Consider the following 22,906-nt stretch of genomic DNA (forward strand, 5'->3'; position numbering starts at 1 on the left):
CAATTATGCTTGTTTTTGGTAATTAATAAAATAATAATATATAAGCTGCCTTTCAGAACACCAGTATGACAAAAATATTTTTATAAAAATACTACAAATAAAATTTTAAAAAGGCTAACTGGTTAGTTGGAAGGAATCTGGGAAATCTTCTAATCCAACCTATTGCCTAGTGCAGAAATCCTCATACCACCCTAGACAATGACGGTCCAATATTTTCTTGAAAATTACCACTGATAGGACACCCATGACTTTAGGAGAGGAGAACCCATTTACTGTTTGGTTCCAGGTTTGGCTAAGCAATGCTGTTGCACTCAAGTCCCAATGTCTACAGGCTCTACATAGGTAGTCCTTGATATACAATCTGACGCTTAACAGCCATTCAATGTTGCTATGGATCTCCCTAGAGCTATTTACAATGCACTTTCAACATCATAACAGCTACATCTCTACCCCCACCCCTGGTTCATGTGTTCTTATTTGAGCGCTTGGCAACTGGCTCACCATCATGGCCGTTTGCAGCATCCTATGGTGATTTGTGACCTTTTTTGTGGGTTTCCAGTGTTTACTTCTGGTTTCTGACAAAAAACGCCCAGTGGGGAAAATGGATTTGCTTAATGACCAAAGTATTTGCTTAATGACTGGTGCAAAAAATGGCAAAACTAGGGTCCAGTCATGTGATGCCTTGACTTATGATATCAACGATTTATAACTACAATTCCAGGCTCAATTATGGTCATAAGTCAGGGCTATCTGTAATGGTTTGGATGGAGAGGAAAATCTCAAACTCAACTTTAGCAAGACTGAGTGATGAAATATGTTTTGAGCCTTTTGGTATCAAGTTCAACTCATTTCATGGCAAATTAGGATTCTTTGGGGGAAAAAATGGAAAGGTGCTAATACTTTTGACTGCATCTGTACATATACTGTGGAATCACTGCTCAGTCAGTGGTGAGCTAATAGGAACAAAACATGTCATTTATTTCAAAAAAGATCCTTAGGTTTCTTAGATTTAATTTGACCCAATATAAAGATAAGAGCACAATATTTTTCTGGAATTGCAAGTGAAGAAACGGGGGGGGGGGGGGGAATCCAAAACTACACAACACATACCAGTAATACCTAGGAACAGCAAGACCATAATCCAATATATCCAGAAGAGGACGAGGGCAAAAAAAGTCCAAAATGGCTGGAAGACAAGCAGTGGCAGGTGAATGAAAACCTTGCCAGCCACATGGAACAAGGCAATGGTGAGAGCTACTCGTTTGCGCAGAACTAGCATTATTAATAGTAAGATAACCTGAAAAAGAAAAGAAATTCCACAATAAACTTTAGGCAAATGTATTTATTAAAATAAGGTAAAATATGTCACCTATTTAAAGCACCAATTTTTAAATACTTAATTACTGTATTTTTCTGTGTATAAGATGCACTCCCCCCCATAAAAAAAGTGAGTGGAAATGTCTGTGTCTCTTATAGAGCATATGTTGCTGAAGCCCCACCCACCCTTCGGCCTCCACCTTTTGGCCTCTGCCTCCCAGTAATTTGCCTCCTTGTAGCAAATGGCAAACAATCTGGTCAGCTTCAGAACAGCCTGATTTAGCACGAGCAGGTGATTGGCGGTTGAATCTGCCTCCTGGAATACTGCCTATCAGCTGTTCCAGGCTGCGGGGATCGCTGCCACCCATTGCTGCCACTGCCTATCGCCGCCTCCACGTGCTCCATTTTCAGCCTCTGTGCATCGCGTTTTTGACCCGTTCCAGGCGGCCGCCTATTCCCACCGCTTGGAACGGGCCAGAAATGGGACGTGCGGAGCAGGGCTGAAATGCTACCGGTTCACTCCGGTTCAGGAAAACCTCTGCCTCCCAGTAATTTGCCTCCTTGCAGCAAATGGCAAACAATCTGGTCAGCTTCAGAACAGCCTGATTTAGCACGAGCAGGTGATTGGCGGTTGAATCTGCCTCCTGGAATACTGCCTATCAGCTGTTCCAGGCTGCGGGGATCGCTGCCACCCATTGCTGCCACTGCCTATCGCCGCCTCCACGTGCTCCATTTTCAGCCTCTGTGCATCGCATTTTTGACCCGTTCCAGGCGGCCGCCTATTCCCACCGCTTGGAACGGGCCAGAAATGGGACGTGCGGAGCAGGGCTGAAATGCTACCGGTTCACTCCGGTTCAGGAAAACCGGTAGTGATAAAAAAAGCTACCGGTTCCTCTGAACCAGTATTTCCGATGATCAGCTGTGGCGCCGGGTTTAGCTTTGCTAGAAAGCAGGAAATCCTGCTTTCTAGCAAAGCTAAATCGCGTTTCACAGCTGATTCCCCCCCCTCACTGTTCTACTTACCTTCCCAAGCCTCCTTTTGGCATTTACTGTGCATGCGTGTACAGCACGTGCCAAAAGGAGGCTTGGGAAGGTAAGTAGAACAGCGGGGGGGGATCAGCTGTGCAGCGGGGTTTAGCTTTGCTAGAAAGCAGGAAATCCAGGAAAAGCTAAATTGCGCAACACATCTGATCCCCCCTTGCTTCTACTTACCTTCCCAAGCCTCCTATTGGCGCGTACTGCGCATGCGTGCACAGCAGTGCATTTGGTGCACGCTGCGCGCATACGCGGCCAGTGAACCGGTAGCAAACTGGTTCAGATTTCACCACTGGTGCGGAGGCCAAAAATGGGACATGCGGAAGCTGAAAATGGGGCACGCAGAGGCAATGATAGGTGGCAGGGCAATGGGTGACAGCAGTGACAGCGATCCCCGCAGCCTGGAACAGCTGATAGGCAGTATTCCGGGAGGCAGATCCAACCGCCAATCAGCTGCCTATGCTAAATCAGGCTGTGCTGAAGCTGACCAGGCTGCTTACTGTTTGCTGCAAGGAAGCAAATTGCTGGGAGGTAGAGGCAGATTTGTTTTCCTCCCCAAAAGCTAGGTGCATCATAGTCTGGCGCATCTTATAGTCTGAAAAATACAGTACATAATTAAAAATGTCAACACAAAACATATGAAGTAATCTTAACTCCAGTAGCAACCTACTAATAACAGTTGGTCTCAGGGCATTTCCCCATATTTATATTTATTTCCCAAGAAATAATCTTATTTCTTGGTTATATATGACCAGCGTGCTGCATGTCCATCTATCTTTTTTTTTGGTGACTTTTTGTATTTATTGTATTTTGTATTTATTTATAATAATAAAATCAACCCCAAAAGTGTATACCGTATCTGATTACCCACTTTCCCTGATAAGAGAGCCAGTTTTTTTTAGTGATTAAGCCTAGTCACTTTCTCTCAGTCCTAGGAAGCAGGCAAAGGCAAACCAATTCCAAAAAGCCTTGCCAAGAAAATTGCAGGGACTTGTTCAGGCAGTCACCAGGAGCCAAGACTGAACTGAAGGCACAAATATAAATTTCATCCTCCCTTACAGAGGCCTTCTTCAGGTGCCCTAATTTGACAGCCCTCAAATACTCACTGTGAAGATGGTAGCTGCAATGGCATAAATCAGGAGGGCTTGACGATTGTCTTTGGCTATTTGAAGCTGTTCAACAGTAAGAGTGTCATTGGGAGACTTCCACATTTTAACATACAGCCACCACAATACCCCTGTGCCACCTGTGTCCACATAGGGAAAAAATATAGTGCATGTCAATTTCAGAAAAGAAAAGAAATATGTATGCAAATAATTTGTACAGTTTCATTTTCTACTACATCAGGCCACATTGAGATACAACTGGGGCTGACTTTAAATATGGAAAAAAGACTGGTACTTTCATTTCCCAAAAGACAACTAATTAAAAAGGGTTTGGCTTCATAAAGCACATATTTATGTTCCATAATTAGAAAAGATTGAAGTTTTCTATGCCAGGATTAGCACAGTCAGCTTCATTGAGAGACTCTGAAACTGAGCAGCCTGCTTTGGAGCTACCAGGTGAGTGTCTCCAGGAATGAGAAATGAAGCCCCCTAGACTGACTCTGCAATCATCCAGAGTAATTGCTCTTAGAATCTGATGATGAAGAACCTGATGCAGGGCAACTCTCCAGTCTCTATGTATCAAGCAAACCAAAGATGCTCTACCTGCTGTCTCACCTGGTTCCCATCCTTCCACTCAGAAGCCACTCTACATAAAAGCCACTGCTATCTGGCAATAAATATTTGGGAACAACTGTTCTTATTTGGATTTCATGTCCTTTTTGCCTCCTGAAACTCTGGGATCTGACCACACTTCAGCTCATATTTTGAATTTATTTGCAGGCAAGCTTATGTGCATTTGGAATTTTGCTGAGAGGTGCCTGCAACTGCACACACACTATGCTTGTTGCTGCCTCTACCTGCTAAGCCTGAAATCAAAGTTTGAAATCTGGTCTCTGTTTATGGGTGGGTTTGGTCTGAATTGGTTTGGTTTTATGAAGCAGTAACAGATAAAATAATCAATAGATTGGACTATGCAGATTTAGCTTGTTCCACCCGTTTCACTGGCTAGAAGTGAGATTTTCAGCTGTGACCAATAAAGTACCCATTTTATTTTCCCATCATCCACCAAATACATATTTTGCCACTAACTGAACTATTTCATTTTCTTGTATCCCAACCGAGTATCAGAGAGCCAGTTTGGTGTATTTGTTTAAGGTGCTGGTCTAGAAACCAGGAGACTGTGAATTCAAGGCACAAGGCCATTTGGGTGATCTTGGACCAGTTATGCTCTCTCAGCCCAACCCAAATCACAGGGTTGTTGTTGTGGGAAAAATAGGCAGGAGTATTAGGTAAATTTGCCCCTTCAGTTATATACAGTTTATAAAAGTTGGGATAAAATATCATCCTCATCACTACTGCAATTACCACCGCAAATGGCTAATCTCCTGTCTTTTATTATTTCAAATTAGAATATTTTTTAAAAAAATATTAGAAATACTACCTTTTATTTCATTAAACATATTTTAAGCAGTGCATAAGCAAAAAGAGTGGCAATTGAATTAGAGTATGGAAAATCTGCATAACTTTTAAATGTTTCTAAGTTTGCAGCTTATATCACTACTTTCCTCACTTTTGTACTTTTATATTCCATGAAGTGTAACTCCCTGAATTCATCAATGTGAAGTCATTCTGCAATATAAATATTAGCTTCTGCAGGGTAAGCATTGCCACTACTATAATATTTTCATCTGATTTCTAATAATTGGCGATAACCTCATTCTGTTTAATAAATCTTTATGTAAAGTCTGATGATTAATCAAATTGATACTGAGGTTTTGCGACTTGCCATTTCCACCATGGCAATGATTTTTTTTTATTATTATACAAGCTTCCTCCCATGACAGCCTTGTGTGAAAGCACTCCCAACATACTGTACTTTCAAAACCCCAAATGTGCTCATCAACCTGAAAAGCTTCCTATCTCTGAGATAATCTTAATTATATGTACACAAACTACTTAGACAGATGATTTCCCAGAACAGACTGCAAGGCCTTTTTGAATCATAAAGAACCATTAAACACCATGTTGACAACAATGACAATTATAGCTAATCAATCTTTCCTCAAAAAGACTGGAAAAAGACTCAAACCCATGACTGAAATCTTAAATTGAGCACCAAAGTTTCTTACTAATAGCCTTAGAATCCAAACAATGTTTAACTATTGGTAAAGCTGGTGGTAGGTAGTCTATGATTTGCAATCTGTATCTTCTAATTTCTTTAATTCTGGGTAAATAATCTGGAGTACTACATATATACTGTACCATCTTTAAAAAGGAGGATAAAACAATAGTTTCTAGCTTTTCATGTGATCCTTTGCATTATTCTTGCTTGTTAGAGCAAACTCTCTGCCCACCATAACTACCCAGACATTTCACCCATCAGAGGAAATTGTTTGTCACTAACTAGGCTGTACTAGGTATCCAAAAGCACTCAAAAAAGATAATACCTCAATCAAGAAGGCATAACATGTGAACATTGAAACACTGAAAAGGATTCAACATTTATTTTTCTTCTAGTCAAATTGTAAAGCAGCAGGTAGAAGACAATACTGATTTAATATATTTTTGCTTGTTTTCTCATATATTCTGAGATAATTTTCAGGGCTTATACTAAGAAAATTCTAGCAATAGAATGGATAAAAGCAGTGTGCTGTGGGACTTTGGAAAATATCTGGCTGGCACAATTGGAACCAAGTTTCCAAATTAAATGAACTCTTGAGATCTGGAAGGACTTTTCTTGCTTCATCTAAAAATTAACAGACATTAATTAGATTTACACAAGCTCTGAAAGCTCTGGCCAATACTGCTCTGAGGAAACACTATAAATCAACTATAGAAAAACAAAGATCCTGATCTTTGCAAAAAGACTGAAACTGTACACCTGGAGGATAAATGGCCAGAATATCAAAACAAGTGAAATGCTTTAAATATTTGTGCATGGTTTTCCATAGCTACACCAAATGCAAGACACGCTAACATTATGTGATATAAAATGCTCAAAAGCAGTGGCTGCTATTCAATTTTTTTATTTTCATGGAAGCAGCACAGTACATCCCAGCAAAACTTTATTCAGCTAAGATTCATATACAGCTACTTTTTTAGTGGCAAACTAGGACTTTACACTTCCTTTACTCCTCTTAAGAGTATCCAATGTAAATTCCTAAGGGCTATATTTCACGTAGCCCCTTGTATTCCAAACATAGTATTAAGGAGGGAGACAAAGCTATCTAATCAAAAGAGGTGCATACACCTATATCACAACACAATGGTTGAAGTTATAGTTCTTTTCCCTCAGGTTTGGGTTCTTCCGTTGCTGAGGGCAATTATAAACAGATATGGTTCAGGACTATCTTACAAAAACATCAATATCTCAGACTTCTCCGTGGAGGCTTTCCAAATAATGAATTGTGGAATTCACTCAGTACTTTTAAACAATGTATCAAAGACTTGGAAGCCCAATGGGTTCAGTCTGCTCTACTTAAGAACATATTTGTCAGCAGTCAAGTCCCTTTTTACAAAGCAGTAGAAACCTACACCACACAACTGTGTCCTGAAATTCTGAAGAGCACTAATGCTAGTTGGCCTTAACATTCTCCCCACAGCAGTTTTGGAGTGCCAATACAAAAAACTCCCCTATGACTTTAAGATTGTGCTCCAATGACAAGGAGTTGTTGAAAATATAGAAATCTATACACTCCATTAAAATGCCCAGTTTTTGAGATGTAAAAAAATCAGATCAAGTTAAATTACTTCAGAATTCTTTCCACCTTTAACATAACATATAAGCTATCCAATTCAATTGAAAAAAAACTGAAATCATTTAGAGGAAAAATAACAATAAAAAGTAGAATAATATAACAACATAACAACAATCCAAAGCACACCTCCAAATCAAGAAAAGAATGGGTTGACCAGAAGTCGTCCAAAGTTTTAGAATGACCCAGTATAGCCTGGACCTAATTCCAATGGAAAATCTGGAGTGGGGTGAAGAAGGCTGTGCATAGGAGATGCCCACACAATCTGACAGATTTGGAGTGCTTTTGCAAGGAAAAGTGGGCAAAGATTCCCAAGACAAGATGTGCCATATTGATAGGCTCTTACCCTAAAAGACTGAATGCTGTCATAAAATCAAAAGGTGCTTCAATAAAGTAGTAAAGATAGGCATACTTACAGTATGTAACCATGTTATTGTGCATTTTATTATTTTCCCCCTAAAAGATTTCAGTTTGTTTTTCAACTGTAAAGTTTTTTCATTGTAAGCCGCCCTGAGTCTCCGGAGAAGGGCATCATATAAATCAAATAAAAAACAAAACAAAACTGAACTATACAGCTTATATGTTATATTAAAGGTAGAAAGAATTCGGAAGTGATTTATCTTGGTTTGATTTTTTTTTTTTACATCTCTAAAACCTGGCATTTTAACAAGGGTGTGTAGACTTTATATATCCCCCGTATACTGTACCCTCTATGATAAAAATTATCTTGGGAAATTATGATCTTTTTATATGTAGTTTTTGTTATCAGATCAATATGATTCTGTCTCTTTGAACATAGTTACATTTTGTATATACTGCTTACAAAAGTAGGCAAACTTTTATTAACTTCTGATATACCCACAACCCACTATAATATTTTATCTTGTTTTATTTATATTTCATTTTTCTTAATAATGTTTGTTTCTCAATAAAGTAAATTTTTACTTTATTTTTCTCAATAATACTGGTCATTCATCTGAACTGTATGTTTTCAACAGATGGGCTAGTTGGATCATATGCAACAGCTAAAGAAACTGCCAATTTACTAAGCAGTGAAATGTCAGTTCATAAATGCTCTAATTCTAGAATCTGATTTGATATATAATTTTTCTTTGGCCACCATGTTTAAGCACTTTATTTCTAATTGTCTACAAGAAAATAGGCTCTGTAATGTTTAGGAAAATTAGAACAACATATTGAAAGCTCATTATAGTCTCCATGATTGACATGACTTTAGTTTTAAAGTCTAAGATTAAAACAATACATCAAAAACAGGACTGAAATGTCTATCCTATGTATATAATTCACCATGTATACTGAGCCATCCTCACAAAATCTAGTTTGACTTGTAACTGCTACCAAGTATTTCCTACCCCCAAATCTTCTAGCATATAAAAATGGCTTGGGAGACAGGCAGTGATATGGTGATGGTATGTGAAAAAGGTAAGAATATATGTTTTATTGTTTTGATATTTCCCCCCACCCACCCACCCCCCAAATTTTAAATGGATAGGGTAGAAGGAACTACTAGAGACATTTCTCATCCCAGGGCCCAAGTTACTGTTTTCATTCTTGTCAATAAATAACACTGATGTAGTCTATAGTGAAACTCATGAAATGGTTATTTTAACTCCTAAGGTTTGCAGTGGAAAAGGTTTGTTTTGAGGATAGATTCCTCTGGCAAATGTAATGCCTAAACTTGTTCTTAATGCTATCTGGAAATATCCTCTACTCTAAATCAATAAAAAAAAAAAGCCTGTTCTGTTTTTCAGATGGTAGTTAAAACAGTTCCAGGGTTACTTTCCAATATAGCAACACCAATTATATTCTTCACTATGCTGGCCATTACATATGGCCTTTAAACTAACATTTGAACAGTTATCCCTTTCATTACTTTATTGTCAGGATCACATGATAAAGGAAGCATGGAAGTGGAGGCTTTTTCTGATTATTTCAATTATCATAAAGCAGAGAGAATGGTTTTGAGAAAACTGATGAAACAAAAGCAAAATGATTCTGCAGCCCAAAAAAAGTTTTAAACTTATGAGGAAAGGCACACATATGTAACAGTAACAGAGTTGGAAGAGACGACAGAATACCTTCATTTACTTACCAAGTGAGCCCAAAACAACAACAATTGTTAAGATCCAGACAAGTACTCTTGAAATATATCTGATTATCACCATCAAAATCATGGAAAGCACTGTAGAGAAACAAAATAGAATAGGCAGATTAATTACTCCAATCACAAATAGCCAAAAATAACGGCTGCCATAATATAATTAAAAAAAAATTTTTTTTTGCATTTATCTTTAACTCTTCTGTACAACAATGTGAAGATAAAGAGATGCAGGCACATATGACAAAAAATTAATGACATGATAGAACAGCACATTTATTATCATGAGTTGCAAAAGCATCATACAACTCATGGTGAGCAAAACCCAAAACGTTGCATGCAGACACACATGCTTAACATCATGTCAAAGATGAATAAGGATGTAAAAACTGTGAGGAGAAGCACGGAGTACTTTATGCTTCAATTTGATCAGGGTGATTCATTTAGCTAACTCTTACATATTTTGTTTGGAATGTGAAAATCCTGCCTTTTCACTATATTGTTTGTGGTATTTTGTTTCATACTGAAACATATCTAAAATGCCAACAATAAATAGGGTGGCTTAGAAGAACATGAAAAGTTGCAACTCCTTCTGGACTGCATGTATCATTTGGCAGGGATACTACTTTTAATGTAATTAACATTAGAAGTAATGAATTATATTAAATTATGTATGAATGTGTGTTCAAGTGCACATAAATACATAAACATAAATTGCAGCATAATGAATATGTAATATTTAGCAAGTATTAGCAAACTGAGGAATGCATGGGTGAACTGTTTCCGAAATGTGATCTTTAATGTACTTAAGCAAGCACTGATACTGTGGAGAAGATTAAGTTATACACTTTTGCTCATTTGCTAATTTAGCTGAGATTATCAATATTCATCAAGTTTGAGGATATTCATTTCCCATTGACATAAATATGCAGAGAGGTAAAGGCTTTCAAGTGATTAAAAAGTTTTTTTCAATCCACTATGTTGATGAAACAAATGTAATTATCACACTGCTACATGTTTTATCATCATCTCAAAATGAATGGCTTTAGAAAGTTATGAATTCTGAGTCATTGCAAATAACCCTAAATCTTATTATCATCTGGTATGTGTGTGTATGGTGTGTATTATACGGAATATTTAATGAATATTTTTCATTCAGAGCTATTTGCTCAATGTAAGACCATACAAAGGGCAGTTCTGTCTTATTATCATCATATTTACTTTAACAATCAAGTCTATACAGAGTTAAGAATTTTTAATTAGGACTGGACTCTCAACTATATGATTGAAAGATCAGCTAATTGGTTGAACAATACTATGCACACTAATTCTAATTCTTATTCTTATTAATTTAATTTATATACCGCCCTTCTCCCAAAGGGACTCAGGGCGGTGTACAGCCAGCATAAAACCCACAAATATAAAATTTAAAAAACAATCTAAAAGTATTAAATAGTTTGGCCCGTAATTAAAATAAACAACCCAATTTAAATAATTTAAGAAGAATAAAATTTAAAAAATTAGGCCAGCCCGGCTTGTTGAAATAAGAGCTTCTTAAGGGCCCAGGGGAAGGTGAGCAAGTCGGGAATCCTCCGCATTTCGGGGGGCAATTCATTCCACAGGGCAGGAGCCCCCACAGAGAAGGCTCTCCCCCTGGGGGTCGACATTGCTTGGCCGACAGCACTCGGAGGAGCCCCTCTCTGTGGGAGCGAGTTGGCCGGTGGGAGGCTATTTGTAGCAGCAGCCGGTCTTGTAAATACCCGGGTCCTAAGCTACGGAGCGCTCTAAAGGTGGTAACCAATACCTTGAATCGCACCCAAAGGACCACCGGAAGCCAGTGCAGCTCGCGCAGGAGAGGTGTTACAGGGGAGCGCCATGACGCTCCCATAACCACCCGCGCGGCCGCATTCTGGACCAGTTGGAGCCTCCGGGTGCTCTTCAGGGGGAGCCCCATGTAGAGAGCATTACAATAGTCAAGGCGGGAAGTGACGAGGGCATGAGTGACCGTGCGTAGTTAATGTATAGTTAAAACTATATCAAATCTTTGCCCTTGAATATTTGAAATAAAATATAAACTTTAAGGAGATGTAGTGTTTTATAGCTGTGTGAATTCTTTCTATTTCACTGTGTGACTGTTGTCCATAAAATAAACAAAATAATGTCAATATAGACAAATAAGCTTGTACTGCTTTCATTATGGACTCCTTATTGAACTATAATCATGCCAAAATGAGCCGACAGATAATATTCAGGCTTGGATGCAGTCTATTATGTATTCTTATCTGCATTTGGTTAATTCTTTCAGTTTGTTTCATTGCAACAAGTTTGTTTGGATATTTTGTTTGTCCCTGCAAAGAGGCCAATTTGGGACATGTGAAAAATGTCCATGGATATGTTGCTTCCTTCCACCTATTGATTCTAAACTAAATTAATAAATTAAATTCATTTTAAGTGAAAGGATACTTAAATTGGAAAACAAAAACATGCTTGCCTGCTTATTTATTTACTATGTGGTTAGTTGAGTTATGCTATATAAAAGCCAGTGTTTCTTTTCTAACAGTGAATGGTACATCTTACCCCCCCCCCCCAAAAAAAAGTCAAGTTCCCTTTATTGAATACAATAGTATTTGGGCATTTGCATTAAAGTAGTGGCAATCCTGATATTTATTTTAGGGTAAAGGATTAATCTTTTAATTTGTTTTTAATATACCTATAGCTGCTATTTATCTGATGAATTTACAGCAGTTTATCTACAGTGTATGGTTCTTTATCGTTAAGCAAAGCTATATAGCTATATAGGTGTATATAGCTATATGTATATTTATATAGTCAGATTTCTATAATTACCACAATGGAAATGCAACATTGTGCCTTCAAACAATTCCGCTTTCATGAGTTAAAATCTCCACACTACTTAAATATAAGGAGAATCAATGCACACGTTTTAAAAAGCATTTAAGTCAGAAGCTGGATAAGAAACATTTTTTGAAAGTTTCCTATTCTGTAAGTTAATAATGAGCATGCGTCATTTTCATATTGTGGGGATAGAAGTTTTTCAATACTACAGAAATAGCTAAGAATGAGAAAAAAATTTACCTAGTGATAACAAGCAAAGTCCCAATATAATCTCTTTGCAGGTCATTACTCCACTAATCAGCCTGTGCAAGATACTACTGTCACTGACAAAGGTGATCAGCGCTTCTGCAAACTTGGTATAGCAGGAAATGTTCACAGGAGCACAGCGATGGAAGAATGGAATAGGTGCACTGGTGATACAAGAAAAAAAATCAGAAAAAAAATTACTCCTATGTAATATAAATGCCACATCAACACACAAATGGAAGGTGAATTGATGCAGTACACTCCACCCTCATAAATACTGTAAACCACAAGCTGTGAGATAAAATAAAAGTGCTGCTATAAATGAAAATGACTGTAATGGGTCATGAAGTAGTTTTTAAAAAACCACAAAGAGGGTGGAGTGCACATACTGATATTCCCAAAACATCATCTTAACACAAAAAAGAAAAATCAATCAATCTAAAATAATAATAAAAGTCCATTACTACTGAGTCTTAAAAATGATATTCTATCATTTAATGTAAGAGAGAAATGTTCAGATTTCTAGAATTCTAATCTATTACAACCTCAACTCCCTTCAGAAAAGTAAATATTTTGTAGCAGAAGAAGGTACCCAAGAATATCTGTGCCAGCACACACACACACACACACAAACATACACACAGAGGGAGAGGGGGGAAGAGAGAGAGGGAGAGAGGGAAGGAGAGGGAGGGGGGAAGAGAGAGAGAGAGATGCATTTTTATGGAGATGCTACATGCATATCTTATCTCAAAATTTATTCTACTTATTGGATATTACAATTTGATGGTTGAGTTACCAGTTCTAGAAAATTATATATTTGTACACTATTTATTTTTATTTATTTATTTAATTTAATTTGTATACCGCCCTTCTCCAACGGACTCAGGGCGGTGAACAGCCATGGTAAAACATAACATATAAAATTTAAAACCAATTTAAAAAACATTAAATAATTTTGGCTATCCATTTAAAACAACCCAGGTTAAAACCAATTACAAATTAAAATCGAAGGGATGGGATCAAGCCAGCCCTGCTAGGTGAAAAAGATGTGTTTTCAGGGCCCGACGAAAATTCCGGAGGTCTGGTATTGTGCGTATCTCTGGGGGTAGGTCGTTCCAGAGGGCAGGTGCTGCCACAGAAAAGGCTCTGCCCCTGGGGGTCGCCAGCCGACATTGTCTGGCCGACGGCACCCTGAGGAGTCCCTCTCTGTGGGAGCGTACTGGCTGGTGGGAGGCTATTGGTGGCAGAAGGCAGTCTCGTAAATACCCTGTAAATACCCCATAAATACTATAGGATACATAACGCTTCCTTGGATTCAGGTGGTGTACAGTAACCCAAAATAATGATATTAACATACCAAATGAAAAAAAACCTAAAATAATTATCTAAAGGCAGCCATGTGATCCTTACTGCTTAACTATTGTGCAGAATAATTCCTAATGACATTAGGGGGCATTTTAAACCTCAGGAGACTATCCAAAGTCCTGAGATGCATCACTGGCTTCTCACCCCATTCCCTTCATTTTTAGCATTCCCTTTTAAAAAATGTAGAAGGTGGGCTGAATCTTGCTGGCATCACTAGCTTGCTGGTCATTAGCTGAGAAGCAGACAGTAACCAAAGCAGTAATTATAGCATCAATGCTAAATAGGCACTCTATTCTGGACCAATGGAAGTTTCTGCATCATCTTCAGAAATGGTCTCATATAGAATGCATCACAGCAGTGTAACCACAAAGAGATATGGAAATTATAGCAATTTGATGATCTTTTGATATAATAATAATTCCTTTTGTTGCTCAGCAGTTGTGTTATGGCTTTCACAATAACAATATAAGCTTCTCTACCCTGGGTAGAAGTACTTGATAGCCAGATCATTCAACACATTATATACTGCTCAAAAAAATAAAGGTAACACAAGCAGAAGATATCCGAGATCTGAATGAATGAAATAGCCTTATTAAATACTTTGTTCTTTACATACAGTAGTTTATACATTGTTCAAACAACTAAAGGTAACACAAAACTACTGTATGTAACAAAGAAAGTATTTAATAAGGCTATTTCATTCATTCAGATCTCGGATGTCTTCTGCTTGTGTTCCCTTTATTTGTTTGAGCAGTGTATATATTGTTAAGTTCTGCTAATTAAATGACAAGTTCTACCATGTTAATTATTATTCTTCATTCTTGCTTAATAGACAGCTACATGACTGCTGCCAAAATTTATAGGAAACTGTCAAACTTACCTATTTTTCATTTGCTTTGGGACCCAGAACTTTTTCCAATTTTATTCATTAGAGATTCCAATGATAGAAACAATTTCCATATCTAAGTGGAATTTTATTCAAACCCCTTCTCTGATTCACTTCTTGATATCTTACTTGCCAAGTTCAGCAAAAGTGTGACAAGTGGGATATGATATGCCTTTTTACTTCTCAGCTGGATATCTTTCAAAAAGGAAAAGCCTTCACATCAAGGAAACAAGAAAATACTCAACCTCCTTTTTCCATATATTACATTTCACTTGCAGAGTCAATGTTAAACAGTAATTGTGTTTTTAGCTCCAAGCTGAAAGAAAATTATTGTCTACTATATATCTAGATAATTTTTTTAGAATCTCTATTTCCCACATAACTAAAAATCACTTTGAAATGTAAGTATAAACAAAGTTCAAATTATGCTTAAAGCTGTAGGATAAATAATTGACAAGACACCTATCAACTATGTAAGGCATGCTATAACTTTATTTCAACTTTCTAAATTGATAGAAGAAATATAAATCTTTAAAAGATCACCTTTTAATATATATTATCAGATTTGATTTTATCAATGTTTTGTTGTTGTTCAGTCACTACATTGTGCCTGACTCTTCGCAACCCCATGGAGCCCAGCACACCAGGATCCCCTGCCCTCCACTGTCCTGTCCAAATTCATTTTTATTTTATTTTGATGACACTATCTAACCCAGGGTGTAAAACTCGTGTCATCACAGCAGCATCACATGACATATTGGGACTTTTTCCCCCTTTGCTAAACTGTACGTGGACGTGGCCAGTGTGTGATGCATCTGGCCCACGGGCCACAAGCCTCAACCCTGATCTAACCAGTTTATCCTTTGCCATCCCCTTCTCCTTTTGGCTTCAGTCTTTCCCAACATCAGTATCTTTTCCAATGAGCCCTCTCTTCTCATTAGGTGGCCAAAGTATTTGAGCTTCAGTTTCAGTATCTGTCCTTCCAAAGAACAGTCAGGGTTGGTTTCCTTTAGGATTGACTGATTTGATGTGGCAGTCCAAGGGATTCTCAAGAATCTTCTCCAACACCACAATTCGAAAGCATCAATTCTTTGACTCTCAGCCTTCCTTATGGTCCAACTCTCATAGCCATACATTACTATTGGGAAAACCATAGTGTTGATTACATGAAGCTTTGTCGGCAAGGTGATGTCTCTGCTTTTTAATATGCTGCCTAGGCAGAGGTGGGCTGCACTTAGTTTAACAAAGGGTTCACTGGTTGTGAGTGCACGCGTTGCCTATAAAATCGCCAAGAGTCGAACACGACTAAATGGTTAAAACAACAATGTTTTAACAATGGTTAAAACAACAAAACTTCCAAGGAGCAAGCACAACAGTCCTAAATATATATGGTTGGATCACACTTTTCTAGAACAAATTTATATTTATATTTTACTTCTATAAAAGCCACTGCTTCATTTGTCATTACTGTCTTTTATATGGGATATTGGTAAAACATTCAACTAAAGCTGAATTATTTACATTTTTTAAAGCAACTACTGGTTAAAATTAACTTCTCAGAGGAGAAAGTTAAAAAATTACTTTGCATCTTATCCCTATCCTCATTAATATGATACTGTATATATATGAAATATCACTTTTCTTTTTACAATGACTTAAAATCTCTGTCCTGTATAATTGAAACACTAAAATAATTACGCCAGTGGGGACAGAATAGAAGGCTGTAATATATTCAAATAATATTTGATATGTTAAAGTTAGAGAGAACATTTATATTCCAAACTTTATTTTAATAAAAGTTTGGAGACAGACTTGATATTAATAGTTGTAGCAACAATTTATACAAGTATAAATTGTTTGTTATGACTTTTAATCTTGAATTTACACATTTCACATTCCTCATTTTATAAGGAAAAATTCATAGCTCCAAGATTTGTACTTATATCCTGTTTAGTTGCAAATAAAGGTTCTACCCAGCAAATTTTTTAAAAGGGGTAAAATAAATTTGATTAATAATGACTCTGACACTGATTGGTTTGAGAGGCCTTGCTAACATTTATTCTTATACATTATTTTCAATGAATTAACAGTATACATTTTTTATTACAAAGGCATCCTGTAACTTTTATTGAGTTGGGCAAGATGATTTAATTTTTCATACTTTCAGCTTGTCATTGGGCATGTATCTTAACTTTCAGTTCCTGGCTTCTACGGAATTCAACTTCTTTTGGACTTGAGAGGATTTTTTGATCCTACTAAAATGTTGGCATGTTTTGGGATCCCTTTTTGCATAGAAATCAGTTTTAATATCTACACTTAATGTCCCAAGATACTCATAGAAAATACCGGATAACCCATATAATTCCATTACTTTTAATTCTTGAAAACTTACATTACATGATCTCAGTTTTAAAATATTACATACTGGTAGATCTACTTTATGAGTAAAATAGACCTTTTATTGCTTTGAACTGATTCAATTCTAAAAAAACCTCAGTTTTTAAAAATTGTGCAATTTTTTAAAAGCAAGTTTGATGTTACAAAGTGCTTCTTCACATTTTATTTAATTGAAGCATTTGTTATTTAGTTTATTTGACCTAAAAGTTATTGCATCTTCCAATATTCCAGTTTACAAGCTTTTGAGTAATTAAAACTGTGGCTGCTTGAGCCAATGATCCTTTTTTAACAGGAAGTTAAAGGAAGCTGATGAAACTACATTCATTTATGTGGCTTCTGGAATAATGTATGTGAACCCTTGTAAACCAATGAAGTTAATAATAATAAAAGTATCATTATCTTATCTTTAATGAAAGTTTATAGAGATCATAATCTGTGAATTTACACAAAACAAGAGAGATTGTTTAGCATTTTCCATTTCCATGTCTAGTGTTTTCATATCCTGCTGGCCTTTTGCAAGGCACTGAAGATCTGGACATGCTCCAGGGTCAGGCAGTTGGAAGGTTTGATAACTCATTGAGAGGTTTTGTTGACAGTCTTTAACTTTTAACTTTTGTTGATATTTTTTTCTACTGTTTTTATAGTATTAGCTACATAGAGTTGCCTGATTGATGAGCAACCATATACATTGATTTTTTTGTTATTTAAATGAACATCAAATGAATAAATAAGCAAGTAACCAGTTTTCCAGGAGGCCATTTTCAATTAGAGATGTGTAAAACATCTCAAGTTGAACAATTGACCTCAGTACTGCTGCCATAAGTATTCCACACTTGAAATTAACAAGGCTTTGTTCTATGGCTGGAATAAAAGGCAAAATATTGCAAGTTAAAGAAGACTGAATACTACAATAAACATTATATTGTTTATTATACCTGCAAATATAAAGATAATAGTATTTTTTAAATGTAGATTTAAATACTAGTCATTTAACTTTTTGATACATGGGCATAGATTCTAAAAGGTTTTTGTTAACTGACTTTACTATTTATGGGCATTTTTAATGTGTTTAACGTTTTACAATTCCTTAAGCCAATTTTCTGTACATTGCTGCAGTTGCAATATATATGGACTGCCATCTCATCTAAAGTGCAAACAAAAGAACAAATCCCTTTTTAAAAAATTCCCATGGCTGAAACACTAAAAACAATTCAATTTTTATCCCACTGGAATACAGCTAATTTGGAACATTTGTGACAAAATGCTGCAAGTGGAACTGTTTATTTGCTATTCAATTGAGAAAAAATGAGATACATTGCTCTGTTTCTTGGTAAAAGCTCTTGTTCATATACAGTAAAACATTCCAGTCCAGAAGCAACTTTATTATCTTGTCTGCTATAATTGAATTTGTAAATGCTCTAAATCTTCCTAGTTATAGAATTCAACCTTCCCTTGATGAACACAGAAAAATTCTAAGAAACATCTGATTGATTTTACACAATATAGGAGTGTATATTTGCCAATTGAAGAGGTTAACAAACTGGGATGAATCTGATTCCAAATGTTTTTTTCAACCCCTGGAAATCCCACTGACAGCCATTGGCAAAACCCAGCAACATGTTCCTGCTGTTTTGAAAATGGAACCTCTAAAATAAGTGGTTGAGTTTTTTGGTGTAAGTTTTTTTTAGCTACACCTGCTGGCAGGGAGGATCAAACAGAAATGACAGAATACACCTGCATAATGCTTATTTCATGGCTAAGCTTGAGAATTCTGACTGTACCCTGGTTGTCACCCAGCAACACTATGTCTCTTATGGAATGGTTATTTTTTAAAAAACATGAAGCCGCTTCATTTGTAACAACTAATTTTAAATAGTATTCTAACAATAACCCTGTTCAGATTTTACCATTTAGCATGGTCAGTTCAGCATATGTGGTCTCAGTTCCTAGTCCTACTGATGACATCAACTGAAGAGAAAAATCTCCCTGATTACAGCATGATTATCGTCGGCCGGCAGTCTTGGTGTACAAATACTTCCATATTTGCTGCAGGCTTGAGGGGAGAAGGTTCTAATTCAAGTGATCTGCAGAGAGTTAAGCTGCATAGAAAAGGTGAATGCTTGCTCGATATTCCTCAACTGAGCAATACCCAGGAAAATCTGAACAAGCATTTTGAATTTATTATGGGGTTAAGAACTCCATGAGTTAATAGAACTGTGGCCAATCAAAGCAAAGGCCTAGCCCAGCATTCTGATTCATGGTGGCCAACTAGATTTCTGTGACAAATCTAGGACATAATCATGCCCCCATCAATCTAATTCCTGTTTAGTGCTATATAGTAGAAGTCTATGGCCACCCCCATATCTTCTGACAGTGTCTCTCCCATTTATTTATGTACATAAAGCTTTTTTTCCCATTGTCCCAAATTCTCTACTTAGTTTCAATGGACAATTGTAACATTATGAAAGATGGTATCTTCCTATTCAAATTTTTTATACTGCATGTGATTCCATAAGCCTTTATCACTACCGTGTTTCCCTGAAAATAAGACCGTCTTATAATTTTTTGAACCCAGAAATAAGCGCTTGGCTTTATTTTCAGGGAGGTCTTATTATTTGGGGGTGCATAGACGAAACAAGAGGAAATGGTGTGGACTGCCTGCGCACATGTTTAAATATTTTCGGGGAGGGCTTATTTTCAGCGGGGGCTTATTTTAGCGCATGTGCTCAAAAGCCCCACTGGGGTTATTATCAGGGGATGTCTTATTTTCGGGGAAACAGGATACTCCTTGGCTATTAAAATATTTTTTTTTTTTTTTTTTTTTTTTTTAATTTGATTTATATGCCGCCCTTCTCCGAAGACTCAGGGCGGCTTACAATGTGCTCAGCAATGTGCTCAGCAATAGCCTTCATCCTTTTGTATATTTATACAAAGTCAGCTTATTGCCCCCACAAACTGGGTCCTCATTTCACCTACCTTAGAAAGGATGGAAGGCTGAGTCAACCTTGAGCCTTGGCGAGATTCGAACCCTGCAGTAATTGCAGGCAGCTGGTCTTAAGCAGCTTAATAACAGGGTGCCTTAAACCCCTGTAGTACCAAGGCTCCTTAATTTCTCGAATTATCTCAAACAATGTGACTTTCCCTTATAGGGAAGTTGCTGCCCTCCCTTCACCATTTGAGATGCCCTTTTTAGCACTTTTGCCAGTTCTTCAATTATCTTTTCAAGATGTAGGGATCAGAAGGAAATGCTGGTTTAAGGAGTCAGTATCCTAATTTTAACTTGAATAAACCAATTTTTACATAATATTGGAGAAAAGCTGAGAATACTAGCTTTTATTTATTGGTAGCTAAGTGGAGTGGCTGCAACCGAGAAAGAGATGGAGACAATGTGTCTACTCCACTGAATCGATCAACTAGGTTCTTTTTGGCTTCTCTGCCTCCACCACCATTTCCCATGACTCTTACTGAGGAAGAAGTGAACTGTTGTAAAAATGATATTACACCACAGCTTTTAGAATTGGGGGCCAGAATTTCCATCTCCTTTGCACTGATAATCAAACAAAAATCAACCAACTATATGCATACAGTAAATATGAGAATATGGTTTATACCACAAAATCAAATAAATGAAATCTCCAATTACAATGTTATAAAGAACAACAATAGAATGTATAAATTAAATTAAGACCCATGATCAAAAAGTCTTTTTTTTAGAACTCTTGGCACCACATCTAAGAAAGGCTTTTTGGTGAATACAAATAATTAACAAAGTGTAAATTAATAACTTGGTGATACAAAAAGAAGAATGAATAAGTAAATGATTTCCTAATGAAATTATGGCTTCAAACTGATTCAGATATCAGACACTAAAACTTATTTAGGATTCTTCTTTAACCCAATTAAATGGAAATGATATTGAGAGCAAATTTGTAATACTTCTTCCATATAGAAGGACTGTAGCAGAAAGCCAGGTATTACAACTTGTTAAGAGCTATTTTATAATCACCATACTTAAAGAATGTGAATAAAGCTCTCAAATATTTTTTTAAAATTAATATTAACCTGAAGATACTGGATTAAACACACAGAAACAGCAGTTTGTAAACTTACACTGAGAATTGAACCTCAGCCTTAGTGACGCAGCAGACTAAAGTGCTGTTAAATAGCACCAGCTGCCTGCAATTACTGCAAGTTCAAATCTCACCAGGCTCAAGGTTGACTCAGCCTTCCATCCTTTCGAGGTAGGTAAAATGAGGACCCGGATTGTGGGGGCAATAAGCTGATTTTGTATAAAAAAGAACACCGCTTAGGGGGGGGGCGAAAGCCCTACTAAGCAGGTATATACAAAAGTATGAAGGCTATTGCTTAACACATTGTAAGCCGCTCTGAGTCTCTGGAGAAGGGCGGCATATAAATCGAATCAACCAACCAACCAATCAATCAATAGCATGATTGCCCCAAAATCAAGGCCCAACACTTTTCTGTTGTAAAATGTACCAGATTTAGGGAATAATTTTCAAATCCACATGTGTGTTTGTATCAGAATAATTAAAGTTTACATTAGTTGATAAGAAATCAAAATCACTAGACTGGCACTAGACACATGGAATTTTGGATGTAGTTTTTTTTTAAAAAAAAGACAGCTAACTGATGCTTCATGATAAGTTCTGCTTTCCTCTGCATCTTCTTTCACTTTAAAATATTTAGCTCTGCATCACTGAGAGGTTTGATCATTATTTGAACAGAAAAAAGACTAAGGCTGGCCCTGGACTATCTTATGGTTGCTTAGATTTTTATCAAAACAATCCTTTCTCTCCAGAAAGATACATCTTTTATAACCTGGAAAAAACTTAATACATTTACAACTCCCTCTCCTTCATTTATACACAATTAAGTATTGTCCTGAAATGTCTTTTGCTAGACAGTGTGATTATCTAGCACTTCTGAAATTATCTAGTTTTATACATGGAAGACAAATTCTATAATGAATTAAAAAATTAGGTCAGTGGGTACTACATGATATCTTAGAATAAATGAGACCGCAGAGAATGTAGTACAAAAGATCAATTTTTATTACAGCAGTTTTGGCTTTGATAGGTGTAAAAAGCACAGATCTTTCCTTTAATAGTAAGTAAGGATAAGGATAAGGATAATTTTATTTCTATACTGCCCCTCTCCCAAAGGACTCGGGGCAGTGTACAGCCAGGTAAAAACACAATACAAATATCACAATTTAAATTTAAAAAATTATTAAAAGTATTACATTTAAGGCCAATTAACTAAAAAACTCAAAAATTTAAGAATTCCAAATTTAAAACTCAATTTATGAAGCTAGCCCTGCCTGTCGGAAGAGCAGGGTCTTAAAAGCACAGTGGAAAACTCGGAGGTCAGAGATCTTGCGTATGTCCGGGGGCAGTTCATTCCAAAGGGCAGGGGCTCCCACAGAGAAGGCTCTCCCCCTGGGTGTCGCCAGCCGACATAATTTGGCCGACGGCACCCTGAGGAGTCCCTCTCTGTGGTAGCGAACTGGACGGTGGGAGGCTATCGGTGGCAGAAGGCGGTCTCGTAGGTACCCAGGTCCTGAGCCATGGAGCGCTTTAAAGGTGGTAACCAACACCTTGAATCGCACCCGGAAGACCACTGGGAGCCAGTACAGCTCGTGCAGGAAAGGTGTTACATGGGCGCAACGGGTTGCACCCATAATTACCCACGCAGCTGCATTCTGGATCAGTTGGCGCTTCCAAGTGCTCTTCAAGGGGAGCCCCATGTAGAGAGTATTACAGTAGTCCAGCCGGGAGGTAACAAGGGCATGAGTGACTGTGCG

The 22,906-nt window shown here is 37.1% G+C and overlaps 1 protein-coding gene across 2 annotated transcripts in view; it reads right to left on the minus strand.

Annotated features, from left to right (window-relative positions):
- Positions 1-22,906, minus strand: part of SLC44A1 (solute carrier family 44 member 1) — a 99,829-nt gene that overhangs the window by 19,409 nt on the left and 57,514 nt on the right. For both annotated transcript variants that reach the window (XM_034410663.3, XM_034410662.3), the window contains exons 6-9: positions 12,429-12,598; positions 9,327-9,416; positions 3,459-3,598; positions 1,111-1,297 (exon numbers count right to left, since the gene is read on the minus strand). In XM_034410663.3, coding sequence (XP_034266554.1) covers positions 1,111-1,297; positions 3,459-3,598; positions 9,327-9,416; positions 12,429-12,598 — 587 coding nt within the window. The remainder of the gene's footprint in view (positions 1-1,110; positions 1,298-3,458; positions 3,599-9,326; positions 9,417-12,428; positions 12,599-22,906) is intronic.

This window comes from Pantherophis guttatus, chromosome 2 (assembly GCF_059756535.1).
Source record: "Pantherophis guttatus breed Tessera chromosome 2, ASM5975653v1, whole genome shotgun sequence".
Lineage (NCBI taxonomy): Eukaryota > Metazoa > Chordata > Lepidosauria > Squamata > Colubridae > Pantherophis > Pantherophis guttatus.